Source organism: Sarcophilus harrisii, chromosome 5, assembly GCF_902635505.1.
Source record: "Sarcophilus harrisii chromosome 5, mSarHar1.11, whole genome shotgun sequence".
Lineage (NCBI taxonomy): Eukaryota > Metazoa > Chordata > Mammalia > Dasyuromorphia > Dasyuridae > Sarcophilus > Sarcophilus harrisii.
In genome coordinates, this window is record NC_045430.1 from 147,192,274 (window position 1) to 147,208,778 (window position 16,505).

Genomic DNA, 16,505 nt, shown 5'->3' on the forward strand with positions numbered 1-16,505 from the left:
GAAAATAAAGGACTCTGTATAGTAATATCCCCAAATCCCACTTGCTGTAAAAATAGGCAATTTTAATATATTTCACGATCCTGCATAAACATTTTACCCAAAAAGGACCTTGATTTTTGGGCATAACATTTGGAAAAAAAAATTTGATATCTAAAATACATTCCCCTCCCCTCATACAGGACTTTCTTCAACAGTTTTTACATATATATATATATATATATATATATATATATATATATATATATATATCAGAATTCCTTTAAAAACAAATAATATGATACAGAAATAAAAACACAGAAAAGGTTAAAATATAAGGAAATCAAATAGACAACCAGTCAACAAATAGCACCTACAATGTGCAAGATACTGCTTTAAGACCTTTATTGGTACTAAAGCATATGTGGTCCAAACTATATAATATGTCTGTTTAGAACTTACTAAGTTCTGTTTAAATTGCTGATACTGAAAAAGATTAATACCTTTTGGAAAAGAATTTCTAGAGTAAACTGAAATGTTTTAATTGCATGCTTTTTCAGAAGGCAGTCTGTATCTGAAAGCAGATGTATCTAATCTTGTGTATGATGATTACTAAGGGAAGAACAATACAAACAGTGACCAATGGAAATTTGATTAGAGCAGGAAGAAGTAACAATAATAAAGTGATTGAGAAATGTTTTGATTTGAAGGAGAAGATTAAGATTTCACACAGACCAGCAATATCACATTGCTATGTACTGATCTAGAGAAATAGGGAAGTTAGGAACCAAAGGCAAACATCTGGCATTTCCTATTAGTCAGGCTGAGAAAGGAAGACACCAGGGAATTAGAAAAGGAAAACTAACTTTTCCCAGGAAAATGTGTTCTCTGTTCTAAGAATTGTTACCTTATGCCAACAAGAAATCAAGTCTCATCACAGTAATAAGAAATAACACCAAAGGCTTTTGTTTTCAGAGTGTCCTGAAGTGTAGTGCTAACATGGCAGAAAGGAAATTCTTCATTGAGAATAAAGATTGAGGATGAGTTGAAAGAAGTGTTTAAAATCTGAGATCAAAACCAGGGTTAAGTTAGGCCATGACTAATAACCTATATTGCTGAGTAAGGTATCAAACTGTACTTACCTACTTTACCCTTTAATGTTTATATTTTATTGTATAATGAAGTGTGTGTTTTACTTTTGTTTAAAAAAATAATTAAGTAAAAAAGTATGCTTTCCTCTGCCATTCAGTCATGTCTATTAGAAAGCTATTTGGTCAGATCAAAAAATCAACCAACATATTTCCACTCACCTGGAAAAGGGGTTCATCCTCATTAAAAAAGAACCTTGTATATACTAATTGTACACAGTAGATGTAAATTTTATGCAAAGCTGCTGAAGAGATTGAATAATTTTTTGAGAAATAATTGAACAGAAAAAATACAAGTAAGTGACACATCTTGAGATGCTTCATTCACCCTCCAAATCAAACATTTCTCAACTAATAGAATTTACCTACAAAAGTGAAAATCCTTAATGTCTGGTATTTCAAAATGTCTACCTAGTTTCAGAAGAGATTTTATAATGGTAAGTGTTAAACGTCTCCTCTATGTCTCTGGGTCAATGATCGGCTCTGAGTCCTCCTCTGGAGGTTCAGCTAAGGCTTCTTGCTGTGCCAGTGCTTCTCGAACTTTAGCGCCTAAAACTGCATCATGAATGCTGTGGAATAGTAGCTCTTTTACGCAAGGATTCTCAAAAAATCTGTTTCGAGTGAGGTCATTCACAACTTGGACTGTAAGAAAAGAGAGGCAAATTAATTCATCTCTTAGGTTTCATGTTAAAGTCCTTTACAAATATATGTCTATGAAAACCAATGTAAATATATAAACACATATTCATAATAAGATATGATGAAAACCAAAATAATTAATGGGCAAAAAATTCCAAGTCTATCTATTGAATAGGAAAATAAAACTTTTACTGCAACAGACATATGAAACCATTTTTTCCTTTATGGCCATCTTGAAATAATCCCTAAAACTTTACCAACTCAGAACAAAGATGAATTAATCTATATTTTTCCTAGTCCAGCTTTCAGAAGCTATCTACACATGAGTAAAAAGCTGAGTTTTAACTTCTCAATGGTTAATTTTCAAACCTGTTAAGGGTGTTTTTTGGTAAATGATTTGCTATTAAAACTTCAAAAGGCTAGGAAATTTTTCAAAACATTTATCAAACAAAGGAACAAACAAAATGCTTAAATTTCTCCCCAGATTTTTGTCTACTTACCACTGCATGCAGCTAAATATACATAAATACCAACATCTCCATATTCTTTTAGGATCTGTAATAGTATTAAAATAAATTTAGTTTCTTCTTCTATGGTTCTTTGACAATCAATCAACAGGTATTAAGCATCTACAATCAGGCATTGAGGATACAAAGAAAACGAAACAGTCTTTGCCTTCAAGGGACTTGTGACATTTGATTAAGGAGGACAACAGGTACACATATGAGTTCTTTGCCTATGTACATACATAAACCATGTGCCTAGTAAATTCAAGGTAGTTTTTTGGGGAAGGCTCTAGCAGTTGAGGAGAGAAGTTAGGAAAAGTCCTCATGCAGTAAATGATACCTTGAAGGAAACAGAATTCTGAGAGGTAAGGAGAGTATTTATTACATTACTGGCAGGGAAGATATCTGGTACAAAGGGACAGTGATGGGAAGCAATGTATTGTGTGAAGGATAGCAAGAAGGCCAGTCTGACTGGACTATGTTGTATTTGAAGGGTAATAATGCTAGAAATAGGCTAGAAAAATAATGCTAGAAAAAAGGCTAGAAAAATAGATTATGCTATAAAAAAATAGATTATGCTATAAAAAAGATTAGCTATGTTATGAAGAATTTTAATGGCAGACAAATATTTGATTCTAAAAGTAATAGGGAGTTAACAGAACTTACAGCAATGGCATAGTCAAACCTGGATGTTAGGATGATTACTTTGGTAATTGTAGGAAGGAAATTTTGGACTGGGAAAGACTTGAGGCAGGGAAATCAGTTGGGAGGATATTAAAATTGTCCAGGCAAATGGTGATGAGGGTCTGCAGCAGGATGATGAAAAGAAAAAAAGATGGATATGAGAGGTGTGCAAGTAGAATCAATGAAATTTGGCAACCATTTGGCTTAATGGTGTGAGGGAGGTAGAAGAATCAAGGACTTGAAGGGATGGTTGAAAGTATGGTATAATCAACAGAAGCAAAGAAATTTGGAAGAGGTGTGGGCTTTGGGACAAAGCTACTAAAGTTTTGTTTTGGGTATGGTGAATTTGAGACACCTATGGATCATCTAACTGAAAATGTATAATAGGCAGCTGGTACTTGAGATGAGTTCAAAAGATACCTGAATATGAGAATCAACTGCTAGGTAAAAAAAATTAGGATCACGGGTGTCAATGAAATCACAAGGGAAAACGTGTAGAGGAAGAAAAGGAAGGGGGCCCAGGAAGAGGCCTTGGACTAAACATAGTTTGAGGATCCAATGTGATGATAATATAAAGAAGGAGGCTGCAGAATAGCCAGAAAGGTAAGTAAACCAGTTAAGTAAGGTGAACAAAAGAGGGAGAAAATAGTATAGAAGAAACATTGGAAAATTTAATGATTTATCTGGTAATAAAAAACAAATATTGCCATCTTGTTGAGAAGGGGGAGGGAGGAGAGATACTTACCCCTGCTACAGTTTTTACTCCAACTGAATCAATAAAATTGACTTGTGAGAAATCCAAAATCATAGTATGAACATTAGGCCCTGGGGGCAAAAATCTTTCCAGTTCTGGTGGAAATGTTTTTTGGACCAGTGAATCAATTGTCACTGGTTTGGCATTTTCCTCAATCTGTTCTTCTTGTTTTGCATCTTCTTCCCCACCTGTTTCTGCATCCTCATCCTAGAATTAGAACAGATCAGCATTCTACAACGAGTTTTATTTTGTGAATGTACATGACTTATGTTTTTCATTCTGGATATGATATATAATAGAAAATGTTTATATGCTGCCTATGTCTCCCATGCAAATGTCAGCTCTCTGTAATGCTGAAAGTCTTATACAATGTATTTGAATTCTTATTACTAGCTTTCTTTTGTTGGAAAAATATTCTCTAACCTTGTTATATTATTTATTATAATTATTAAATACTTTGTATATGTGAAATATTATGCTAGTCACTGAGGGTAAATAATGTCCCTGCTTTCACAGATCTTAGAGTATTGTGACAGATGCATAAATACCTGTAATATAAAAATCATACCCAAGTGCATCAGAGAAGAGCAAACCACATAATGAGTGGGGTCCTACATGAAGGAAAGTCCTCGGATGATATTTCCTTGAAAGGTGACACCTGACACATGTTAATAGATGGATAAGAATTTAAAGAGCAGGCTGGTATAACAATCTTCTCAACTATCCTTACATGCTTTTTGTTAAATTAAAAAAAATTTTTCCAAATGCTTCTTGTTACTCCTCGTTTAACTACTTTTATCAAATATCTTCACTATAAGATAGCATCAGTTCTTTCTTGTTCCTTTTTAAGAAGTTGTATATTGTGTCACTTAGTGAAAGAAACATTTCAAGTTGAGAAGGTGGAAAATAATGTATTGACTACTTACAACTTTTACAACCGAAGACTGGGGTTTGCCTTTGGTTCCTAATTCCTTGGCATGCTTCTTTAGGACTTTTCTCCTTGCTGCCATTATAAGTGCTGGGTTAACTCCCGTCTTTAAGGAAATGCAACATGAAATGTATATGCAAATCAGCTTTCTGGCCACCAAAGGCCCACCCCATTCACCCTTTTGACATTCCTCAAAAGGAAATTGATATAAATTGTTGCTGTTCAGTCATTTCAGTCATGTCCAACTTTTTAAGATCCTATTTGGGGTTTCTTTGGCAAAGATATTGGAGTGGTTTGCTATTGCCTTTTCCACCTCATTTTGTAAATGAGGAAACTGAGGCAAATGAGATTAAGCGACTTGTCCACAGTCATACAGCTAATAAGTATTTGAGGCTGGATTTAAACTCACATATTCCTGACTCCAGGTCTGTGCAACTTGCCTTTGGAGAGTGGAGATTATGTTGATGATGAAAAAGATATTAAATGCCCTTTAAATGCATTCAGAAAGTTATAATAACATGTTGTTGGCTACTGTCTCACTAGTGTATAACAAATGACTACCATTGCTTCTATAAGAGGTGAAAGCACAATTTAGTGGGGGAAGTAGTTGGGGTGAGTAAGATAAAAGGAGACAACTAGGTAGTTCAGTGGACAGATAGATTGCTGGACCTGGAGTCAGAAAGACCAGAGTGCTGACCTCTGACAAGTGGCAAGTCACTTAACCTGTTTGCCTTAATCCACTAAGAAGGAAATGGCTAATGACTACAAGTATTTCTGTCAAAAAAGCACACAACAAAACGAAACAAACGAAAAAACCCACGGACAGCATTGGAGTGCTATGGTTCACGGGGTCATGAAGAGTTAGACCCAAGCGAACAACAACAAAGGTTCTACATATTGTACATATGGAAATCCTTCAGATTTGTGAATTTGTAGTTTTTCCTTTCATTCTGACAATTTTTTGTGAATTTAGTTATGTCCTGATTCCTAACCTGAATCCTAGCCACACCATTTCTTTGAAATCAATTGGTTCAAGGTATAAAACCAGAAATGAATAAGATTCTTTTCCTGATATAATCATAGAAATTGAAATAGCATTGGAGAAGAAAAAAGCTTTGAATAAAAAATCTGATTGGTATCTGAAATATTTTCTATTGGATACAAATTCTTTTTGTGTGTAAGTACAGGATTTCTCTTTATGAGGAGAATCTCTAGAATGTATCCCCTCTAAATAGATAGTTGCTATTCTGCATATTTGGCAATATTATTACATATAATTATTACATAAAGTTTTAATATAAGTAGGAGAAAACTCTTTTTAAGAATAAGAATTTCTAAAGAGATTCTTTTACTCACCTTTCTGCTTAGTGCATTACTGTACAAGTCACTATTGGCATAATAAATCGGGGCATTTATTTGGAATATTTTTATCCCAGGATGCTCTTTCACCTGAGGAATAAAATATTATTATACTTAAAGATGTTTGTTTCAGAATTAATAATGACAGTTTCTCCCTCTCCCATCTGTACCCAGGAACAGTTAACTGTCTTGGTATCATGTAAATCATTATTCTGTTAGTTCAAAATCTCTCACTGCTCAATTCATATTAGAGAGAAATTAATACTGAGAAAAACAAAAAGCTTAGAGATCGTTGAAATGGTTGATTTCCCCCATATTTTTCTCATTTCATTCTTTGTCTTAAAAATATAATAGAGAAATTGAATGTAGTAGAAATAAAGAAAAATAGAAAAGGAGGAAATTGCGAGATGATTATAAAAGTTGATTTTAAGCAAAGGGAAAGGAAAATCACATGAAATTAGAAAACTGGCTTGATTCAAATTAGGTACGAAGAAGTATGGGGAAAAAAGGGCTTTGAATAGATTATATCAATATCATTTCTATATTAATATCTACATATACATACACATATATAATATATATATATATATATATACAATAATTTTTCTCACATAGTTCTAATAATAGTAGCACTTCCCTAAAGAAATATACATTTTCTAACCTAAATGTTCAAAGGTTTTTAAGATCACAGGACCCTACTGATTCACTTTTCATGTCTCAAAATCCCAAGCCTTGGTGTAATATAATCTGCATAAAGGTGATAGGGCAGACACACAAAACCATTTAATATAATAATATTAGTTTTATGGAGCCTTTGCAGATGTCTCATTGTACCTAAGGACACAATTTAGAAACTGGGAATATAACTAATAATTCTTGAGCCTTTTCTATATTATAGGGATATGATGAACAATTGTAAAGAGCAATGCTATTTTCTAATATCTGATATTTTTTTCCTGATGTTTTCTTCAAAGATGTCTTCTTCCAAGAACTTTACTGTCTGTCAAAACATTGTTCTAAAGAACCTATTGTAAGGACCCTATTGCAAGGGACTTTGGGAAGTTCAAAAAAAAAAGGGAACTTTCAAGGAAATTTGAAGCCATCATTATTAATTATTAAAATGGAAAAGAATAGCTTTAGAGCCTGAGTGTTATAAATTATTACTGAGCTACAAAATAATAACAATACTCTGAAATCAAAAGAACAAAGTAATACAAGTATATATCAGTTTCTTACCCATTCTCAGGATGTTGTGAAGATTCATCAAGATTATATTTGTTGTCATTTTAAGGGAACAGAAATTGAGATACAGACAAGTTAGGAATGGAAAGAGAAGTTCAAGTTCCTTATTTTGATCTATAGACCAAATCTTGTCCAAAGTGTTAGTAATGGGGAATAGAGCTAAGATGGCAGAGAGTAGATAGGTTTTTATTTGAAGTCTTCCCTTAGATCAACACCAGATCAAACCTCTGAATGGGTTTTGAAGTGACAGAACTCACAAATATTTGGAATGTGACAAATTTCCAGAGAAGATATTTTAGAAGAATTTGAGGACAGTTCTATTGGGCAGGGGTTGGGAGGTGCACAACCCAGTCCAGGGTGGAGATGGAGAGGCCTCTGCCAGGGGAATCTACTGGAAGGCTCTTAGCCAAAATGCAGCAACATTGACTATTCTGTCCTGGTTCAGAAGCCAGTGGATCAGGAGATTAGTTGTGAGACATCCAATGCAAGTCCAGAAGGCAAATAGTGAACTTCTGAACTCCAGTATAGTAGGATTTGGACAGCAGGGGAAGGAAGTCGGCAGCACTGGCCCCAGGGCAGCATGAAGCCACTATTGTCTGTAGAAGCAGCTTGGGACAATCTCCCCTTTGCCCTAAGAGTAGAACTAAATCTTTAAAAATGAGCAAAAAACAAAAAGTTATCAAACTGTGTATACCCTTTGACACAGCAATGTTATATATCCCAAGAGATCTTGAAGGAGGGAAAGGGACCCACATGTGCAAAAATGTTTGTGGTAGCCCTTTTTGTAGTGGCAAGGAACTGGAAATTGAATGGATGCCCATCAGTTGGGGAATAGCTGAATAAGTTGTGATATATGAATGTTATGGAAAATTATTGTTCTGTTAAGAAACAACCAACAGGATGATTTCAGAAAGGCTTGGAGACACATGAACTGATGCTAAATGAAATGAATAGAACCAGGAGATCATTATGCGTGACAACAAGTCTATATGATGATCAATTCTGATAAATATGGCTCTCTTCAACAATGAGATGATTCAAACCAATTCCACTTGTTCAGTGATCAAGAGAGCCATCTACACCCCGAGATAGGGTTGTGGGAACTGAGTGTGGACCACAACATAGCATATTGCAGCATATTCACTCTTTCTGTTATTGTTTGCTTGCATTTTTGTTTTCCTTCTCATTTTTTCTTTCTAGATCCATTTTTCTTGTGCAGCAAAATAATTGTGTGTGTGTATATATGTGTGTGTGTGTGTGTGTGTGTGTACAGGATTTAACATATATTTTAACATATTTAACATGTAGTGGACTACCTGCCATCTAGGGGAGGGAGTGCAGAGAAGGAGGGAAAAATTTGGAACAGAAGGTTTTGTAAGGGTCAATGTTGAAAAATTACCCATGCATGTGTTTTGTAAATAAAAAGCTATAATAATAGGAAAAAAATATTAAAAATGAGCAAAAAAGATTTGTAACCATAAATAGCTATTATGGAGATAGGGAAGAACAGATCTCAAAACCTGAAGACACTAAAGGCAAAATCTCCCAATGAAACCCCATAGAGTGATATAAGTTGATCTCCATCTCAAAAGGATTTCTTGGAAGAATTCTAAAAGGATCTTAAAAGAGAAAAGAAAATGGGGAAAGGAAATGACAGCATTACAGGAGAGTTTGGAAAAGGAAACAGAAATTATCTGAAGAAAATGCCTAAAAAATAGATTTGGTGAAATGGAAAAAGAAAACAGCTCCTTGAAAAACAGAATTGGCAAAATGGAAACTGAGGAAAACTCCCCCCCCCCCCCCCCCCCCCCCCCCCACTCTCCCCAAATAGAATTTGCAAAATGGAAAAAAAAATCCAATGAACAAAACTTTAACTCATTTAAAAGTTCAATTGGACAAATGCAAAAGGAGGTCATAAAGAAATTAACTGAAGAAAATAATTCACTAAAAATCAGAATTGAACAAATGGAAGTGAATGATTCAATGAGACATCAAGAATCAATCAAACAAAACCAAAAAATTGAAAAAAAAAAAAGAAGACAAAATGTTAGTAATGTTCAGCCAATAAAACCACTGGACTGAGAGTTTTTAAAGTCAAAACTTGTAACATTTTTCACTGAACAAATGACATTTGAAAAAATTAAAAATATTCATTTTCTTTTACAGAAGTACATCAAATAACTTGACTGTCAAGGAATTTTAGGGCACAATCAACAGGATGTTTCCAGATGTCTATTAATGTAGTATCCTTTGGTTGAATCCTTTCATAATTTCCTCAATTCATTTTCAGCTACTACATCAGCAAATATGGTAATAAATTAACATTTGGTACCTAGATACATATAGCACTATGCTAGGTACCTGAATCACTTCCATTTGAATTGTCTTAGGAAAAGTCTGAAGATGGACATGAGAATGATGATGAAAAATCCTTACCTTGCTCTTGTTTCTCCATTACATATTGTTGATCATTTTTATCAGTATTTATGTGTGTATATTTTATCAATATTAAGGAAAAAAAAGCTCTCTGGTTTCATTTTGAAAATATTTTAATTGTATCCATTTTCTTAGTATCTATTATATAATTATTTTTTTATCATGTTGAATTAAATAATTCTTTATGTTACCAGGCGCCTTGCGTTCTAGGGATAAACTGTACTTAATTGAAATATATAACATTTTTAATGTATTGGATTCTTTTTTCAAAAGTTATATTTAAGATTTTTTTCACCTTCCATGTATTTTCAATATCTATTTTATACTTTTATACTTTATTTTTAAGAGATCACCTCTTGATCCAGGCCACTTCCATATTTTCTTATATATTTTTATATGTCCAAAATAACAGATTATATCACTGCCAAACTTACCTTTTCTTTTCTAAGTTCTTAGCCCAATGCCTAGCACATAGTAGCACTATACAAATATTAGCTATTATTATTGTTATAACTTTATTTTTCTCATTATTATTTTATATCTCCCACTGTTTTCTGGCCAAGTTTTACCAGAATGTTGGTTGGTTGTCTTTTTTAGAGTTCAATTTGGATCAAAATGATATCACCAATTTAGATTCAAGATACCATGTGTCTAACTATGGCAGATCAAACTAACAGTAGATCAGAAGACTCAACCACAGGTTGGGCACAAATAGTCCATGTGAATATTTGGGGTATATTCTTTCAATTTGCACATCTCAACTTTCTTTTAAACCACTTCAATTCTGCTTTGCTTATAAAGCATAGCACTTTCTCTGATGAAGGCACACCATGCTGAACAGTTCTGTGCCAGTGTCTCCCATATTATGTTCTTAAAGTTCTTAAGTTCTTAAATTCCAAGCTTCTTGAGACCTTATGAGTTTTTTTTTTTTTTTAAATAACTTTTTGTGACCATCATGTGAGCACTTAGCTTCGGTAAGTTCTCCATAAAATGTTCTTTTGGAGTATACATTTGGCATTTGAACATTGTGGCCAGCCTACTAGAGTTGCACATTCTGCAAGAGTGTGAATGCTTGCCAGTGATATCATTTTGGTCCAAATTGACCAAATTTTGTTTGGTCCAAACATAAAGAATTATTTAATTCAGCATGATCAAAAAATAATTATATAATAGATACTAAGAAAATGGATTACAATTAAAATATTTTCAAAATGAAACCACAGAGAGCTTTTTTCCTTAATATTGATAAAATATACACACATAAATACTGATAAAAACAATCAACCATATGTAATGGAGAAACAAGGGCAAGGTAAGGATTTTTCATCATCATTCTTTTTCAATGTACTAAGGATGGCTTACCATGGCCAAATAATTTGTTTAGTTGGCCATATTAGGGTGATGAGCCTTTTTATACTTAAGCTAGCTAGGTTGGTCCACATATAGCAGACACAGTCTTTTGCTGGCATAATACTCAAAGGCTAGTAGAACCTGCCAATATTTGAATTTAGCTTGCATAACTCAAGGTTATTTCAGTTCAGCAAATCGAGAAGAACTTTTATGTGGGCTAGGCATAAGATTATATTAGATAGCTAATATTAGAAATGCTAGCCATAGCTATAAATGAAAAATTAAAAGATATGAAATTAGAGATAAATATGTATATATTGTACATATACATGTGTGCATAAACATACATGTGTATGTGCATATGTGTGTTTGTATATGAGATACTGTAACTGGGATTACACAACTGTGTAATTACACAAAGAGTTGATTACAACTTTTTGTGGTCCCATTTGGGATTTTCTTGGCAAGAAGATAATGGAATAGTTTGCCATTTCTTTCTTCAGCTCATTTTACAGTTAAAATTGAAGCAAACAGGGTTAAGTGACTTGTCCAAGTGAGACTGGATTTGAATTCAGGTCTTCCCACTTTTAGATCTAGTGTTCTAACCACTTTGCTACCTAGCTGCTCATATATGTGAAATATGTGTGTCATTTGCTGATAACATATTTACAGACTTAGAAAATCTAAGGAAATTAATCTCAAATTTACTAGAATTAAATGAGTTCAGCAAAACTACAAGATTTATATTTATAAAACCCAATTATATTCCTGTATGTTATTAGATTGCTGTATAAATTGTTAAGGATAACTTAATAGCACAGTGGACAGCACTGGAGAAAGACAAACAATTTACACTCCAAAATCACACAGAGGAATGTACCCCTGGTAATTAAAGTAATGAAAATGTCAAAGAAACTTTAAGGTATCACTACATATCTACATAATTAATAGAAATAAGCAACAATAATAACTTTTGGTTTTGGCAGTGCTATGGGTAGGGACTATAAGACTTCTGGACTTGATGGGCTAGATATGAATTCTGATTTTTATAGCTTAGCTTATAAGTGATGTGTGTGTGTGTGTGTGTGTGTGTGTGTGTCTGAACCTCAGTCTTCTTGTCTAATATGGGGAAAATCACTGTACAGTTTATTTTCTTTATAAATTTGCTGTAGGAAAAGTGCTCTGTAAATCTTAAATTTAAATGTTATTGTAAACTTATTATTAATCACTTAAAATGTTAGTTTTCATTCCAATCCTGATCTGATGACTCACTGTGGTGTGGAAGTTATATCTTGGGTTCCTTAAAATTTATCAGAGTAAAAGTTTTGGCAGGTTTTCTTAAGCAAGAAAGGCTTCACAATGCATAGTGTGTCTATCTTTCATAGGACCACCTGCACTAAGTTAATAGGGTCTCATGACCATTGGCAATCAAGTTGGTTGACAATCAAGTAAAGAATTGTATTTTGGCGTAGTCAACTCAAAAGGACCATCCATGAAGACTCAAAGGAGTTGTGATCTACACCAGTGGAAGAACTACTTAAGGGATAAAAGAAATTCTTACCTCTTCATATGCATCTATATCAATATATACATCTGTGTTGGGAAGCTGACCAAGAACTGTGTAGGTTGGACTGGAAAAAAGAGAAAGCATATCATAGTATTATCATAGTAAAGAAAAGGAAACAGTTTTTATACATATGGATTACAATGTCAGCAAATCCAGCAATATCAAATAATTATACTTTTTTTCCCCACCCTTTTTTGGGTCTACAGCTGGGATTTCACTGGTTTAGGAAATGTTCAATGTAATGGGAAATCCCTTTACCAATGCAGATCTTTAGTAACGTTAGTAACTTTTTAGTAACTCAAAACTTTAGAATTTAAGTGACTTGCTAAGGGTCATATAAGTGTGTGTCAGATGGAGAACCTGAATCCAGGTCATCCAGACTCAAAACTTCTCTCTGCAATGCCAAGCTTTATCTGATCTTTTCTTACAATATCCAAAACACGATGTGTTTTTTTAGCTCACTAACACATAGGTTCTTACTATCTTCCCAAGAGTGGGAAGCAAACCCTTTAAAGGAGAAATATGAAGAAGATATAAGTGCACAACCAAATGGAGATCAGATTTGTCTGGGGGCATAACTACAGTTCTCCCAATTCCTTGGTCCTATGTCTTAGGCCAGGTTTTTACACCTGGGATCTGTAAATGTCTTTAAAAAAATTGATGAGAGTATTTTAAGCTAATTGTTTTCCTTTGTAATCCCAGCCATTTTATTTTATGCCTTTAGAACCATTATTCAGGGATCTATAGACTTCACTGTAGTATTGGGTCTATGATATTTAAAAAAAAAAGATTAAGTATCCTGTTATGCTTTCCTGTTTTAGGGCTTAGATGGAGGAGAGGGAATTCTTTTTAGCAGAGGAAGTTAGTCTCTCTCTTGTTAGGCTCACTCTCCTTCTAATTCATCTTAGTCATTGACACTGAATTAACTGAATTAACCTTGAAAAACACACTTGTGATTCTTCTTTGCTAAAAAACAAAACCAAAAAACTACCTCCAGTGGCTATCTCACACCTGTCAAGTAGTCCAGCAATAGCTTTCTGTTTGGTTTTCATGCCTTGCATTTTTCCCCATTTCACTTCACCCTCAGGTGACAAATTCATCTCCTTCAATTATAGTTTTGACCAAATAATCTCCAAAGTCCATTCAATAAACTCCAGGGACTCCCTATCTTCTCCAGAATCAAATATAAAATCTGTTGGTACTGAAAATCCTCCATAACCAAGTCCCTGCCTTCCTTTCTCTGTTCTCCCTCTCCATACTCTGCAATCCAATACTCGTATCTTCACACTTCTATAGACACACATACAGCCACACACACATACAAAGTATAATAAAAAAGTACAGAATGATATGTTAAGGAGTGATCTCAAAAAAAATACCATAAGAAAATATGAAGTGAAAGATAACATTTTCAGAAGTGAAAGAATGAGGAAAAACTTCATGGTGAAGGTTCTACTACAGTAGGGAGGGAGGAAGAGAGATTACTTTCAGTTGAATTAATTAATGGATAATATGTGGGTTAATCCATGAATCATTATGAAGATAGATATAAATGTAAATGACTGAACTTCAGAGAGCAAGACTATTGCCAAGAAGTACAGATTAAAGGAGAAGGGAGAAAGTTTGTGGGTATGGGAAACAAAAACCTAGAAATACTTGGTATGATCATCTCTTTTACTGTGTATCAGGAATTAGAAACATCAATGCAAATGGTAAGAATTAGTATTCTAAGGTAACACTGAAGCAGAAATTCTAGGGCTACATCTAGCTTGCTAATGATGACAGCTATTTTGTTCTTAATGAGGGTCTTTGGATACAAAAGAACAGAAGGAAACTGAAAATGGTATGAGAGTTTCCAGAAGAATGAGACCATCCATCTTAAAAATTCACTTTTTGTTTTGTTTTTGGCACTCTAAACTCTACCTTCACTACTTCTAATCTCTGTGGATGACTTCCAAATCTGATCTCTCTTTCAATGCCAATTTCCTGAATGCAACTGTCTGCTGAATTGTCAGAAATTCGAATTTAACATGTTCAAATAAATCTTATCATCTTCCCCCTAATTATGTTTTTCCTCCTGTCATTCCCACTTGTATTAATGGCCCTATCATTCTCCACATAACCTAGGCTGGGTTTTTTTTTCTTTTTTTTGCCTCAGAATCATCTTTGACTTCTTTCACTAGTCTGATAAATTCTGTCCTACCATGTCTCCAGTTCATCTTATTGCTGACATTCCCATCACTGCTGCCCTAGTTAAGGTCCTCATTATCTGTATCTACTGCAAAAGTCTACTTAGTGAAAAGGTAAGATATTTTCCCAACCAAATGCCAGGACACATGCTCTAACAAAGGTCATCCCTTTACCACGTCTCATTAAATGTATGCTTTCTTTTCTTGAAATTGCTAATGTCCACTGAGGTGCAGCAGATAGGACACTGAGATTGGAGTTAGGGAGACCCGAGTTCAAATACAGCCTCAGAGAGTCACCACTATGTGACCCTGAGCAAGTCACTTAATCACTACCTCAGTTTCCTCAACTGGAAATGGGGATAACAATAGCACCTACATCCCAGGGATATTGTGAGATCAAATTTGATATTTATAAATCACTTAGCACAGTAGTAACTATTATTTGTAACTGCTTTATTTTGTAGTAAAAAATAATCCAAGAGGTCTAATTTCACTCCATATTTTGATTACATTATATGATCAAAATTTTAACTTCGAATATAGTAATACAAGATCCACACACAGACTCACTTTCCAACTTACCTTTGTGTTCTGTAAATAACAGTCATCAGAGCAATTATTACTGCAGTAATTAGACCATAGTCTAATCCAAGGAACAGAGAGGAAACAAAAGTGGTAAGCCAAATAGTCTAAACCAAAAAGAAAGCCTTGTATTAAAATAGTTAGAAACCCTAGTAATTATAAAAAGTAATTAAACAGAAGGATGATCAGATAATTTAACATCTCTATCTATATAGCAGATTTGTAATTCTTTCAGTTACTTTTCTCATTCTATAATAATATTATTCCCTCATTACTTTACTATATACTCAATCATTTAAAACTTTTCCCACAAATATAAGTTTGAAAATATGGGATGGCATTTTTAAAAGCCTCATTTTAGATAAGTACATGTTGAACAGTGAAGCACTTGTACTTTATATGTAAAGAGGCACTTCTAGGCCTTCACATAGGAGTTTAAAGACAGAATTTTCAAATAGCATGCAGGTAGATTCAGTAGGATTATGAAATATTTTTCTTCTTTAGTCAAGCAATAACATTTCTTGACCATTCACACGCCTCCCCTACATATTAGAGTCATTTTTCCTATATCTTATTCTCTCTTCTGGGGTGATAATATGAAAACAAAAGGGTTGGTGTTCTAAGGGATTATGCATATTTCTTAAAATTCATCAATACATATAGATTATATATTCATTTAAGAGTTTGAGGTGGAGGTTTTAATAGAACAATTTCAAGAGAAACATAAGGAAAAAAAGTCCAGATGATGTGGTTCTGTGTGAGACATCAGTGAAAGCATTTGGAAGATTTCAAAGGCAAACCAGAGCATAACTGTATTAAAAATCAGCTTATGAAATAAATTCAACTGCTATTCTTTCAATTTCTGTAGAATTAGGAGGCAAGGTAGAACAGTAAAAGGAATGATGGATCTAGGGTCTATGGATCTGAGTTAGGATCCTCTCTCTTATGTTTACTAACTGTGTGATATTGGCCAAATCACTTTCTCTTTTGGGTTTCAACTACAAAATGAAAGTTCCCTTAACTTTAAAATGAGAAGATTAGATTAAAAGCCTCTGAGATCTCTTCCAGAGCCAGATCTGGTATCTTAAGCTAATATAAACATATTGGAAAGTTAAGTACAAGTCATGTTTTCAATCAGATGAAGC

The 16,505-nt window shown here is 33.8% G+C and overlaps 1 protein-coding gene across 1 annotated transcript in view; it reads right to left on the reverse strand.

The window, feature by feature from the left end:
* Nucleotides 1–1,045: 1,045 nt before the first annotated feature.
* SLC26A5 (solute carrier family 26 member 5) overlaps nt 1,046–16,505 on the reverse strand; it is a 54,098-nt gene continuing 38,638 nt past the window's right edge. Inside the window, exons 14-20 of the mRNA XM_003771480.3 lie at nt 15,361–15,467; nt 12,584–12,653; nt 5,992–6,084; nt 4,634–4,741; nt 3,699–3,914; nt 2,264–2,318; nt 1,046–1,766 (exon numbers count right to left, since the gene is read on the reverse strand). Of these exons, the coding sequence (XP_003771528.2) occupies nt 1,582–1,766; nt 2,264–2,318; nt 3,699–3,914; nt 4,634–4,741; nt 5,992–6,084; nt 12,584–12,653; nt 15,361–15,467 (834 nt within the window). The 3' untranslated portion in view covers nt 1,046–1,581. The remainder of the gene's footprint in view (nt 1,767–2,263; nt 2,319–3,698; nt 3,915–4,633; nt 4,742–5,991; nt 6,085–12,583; nt 12,654–15,360; nt 15,468–16,505) is intronic.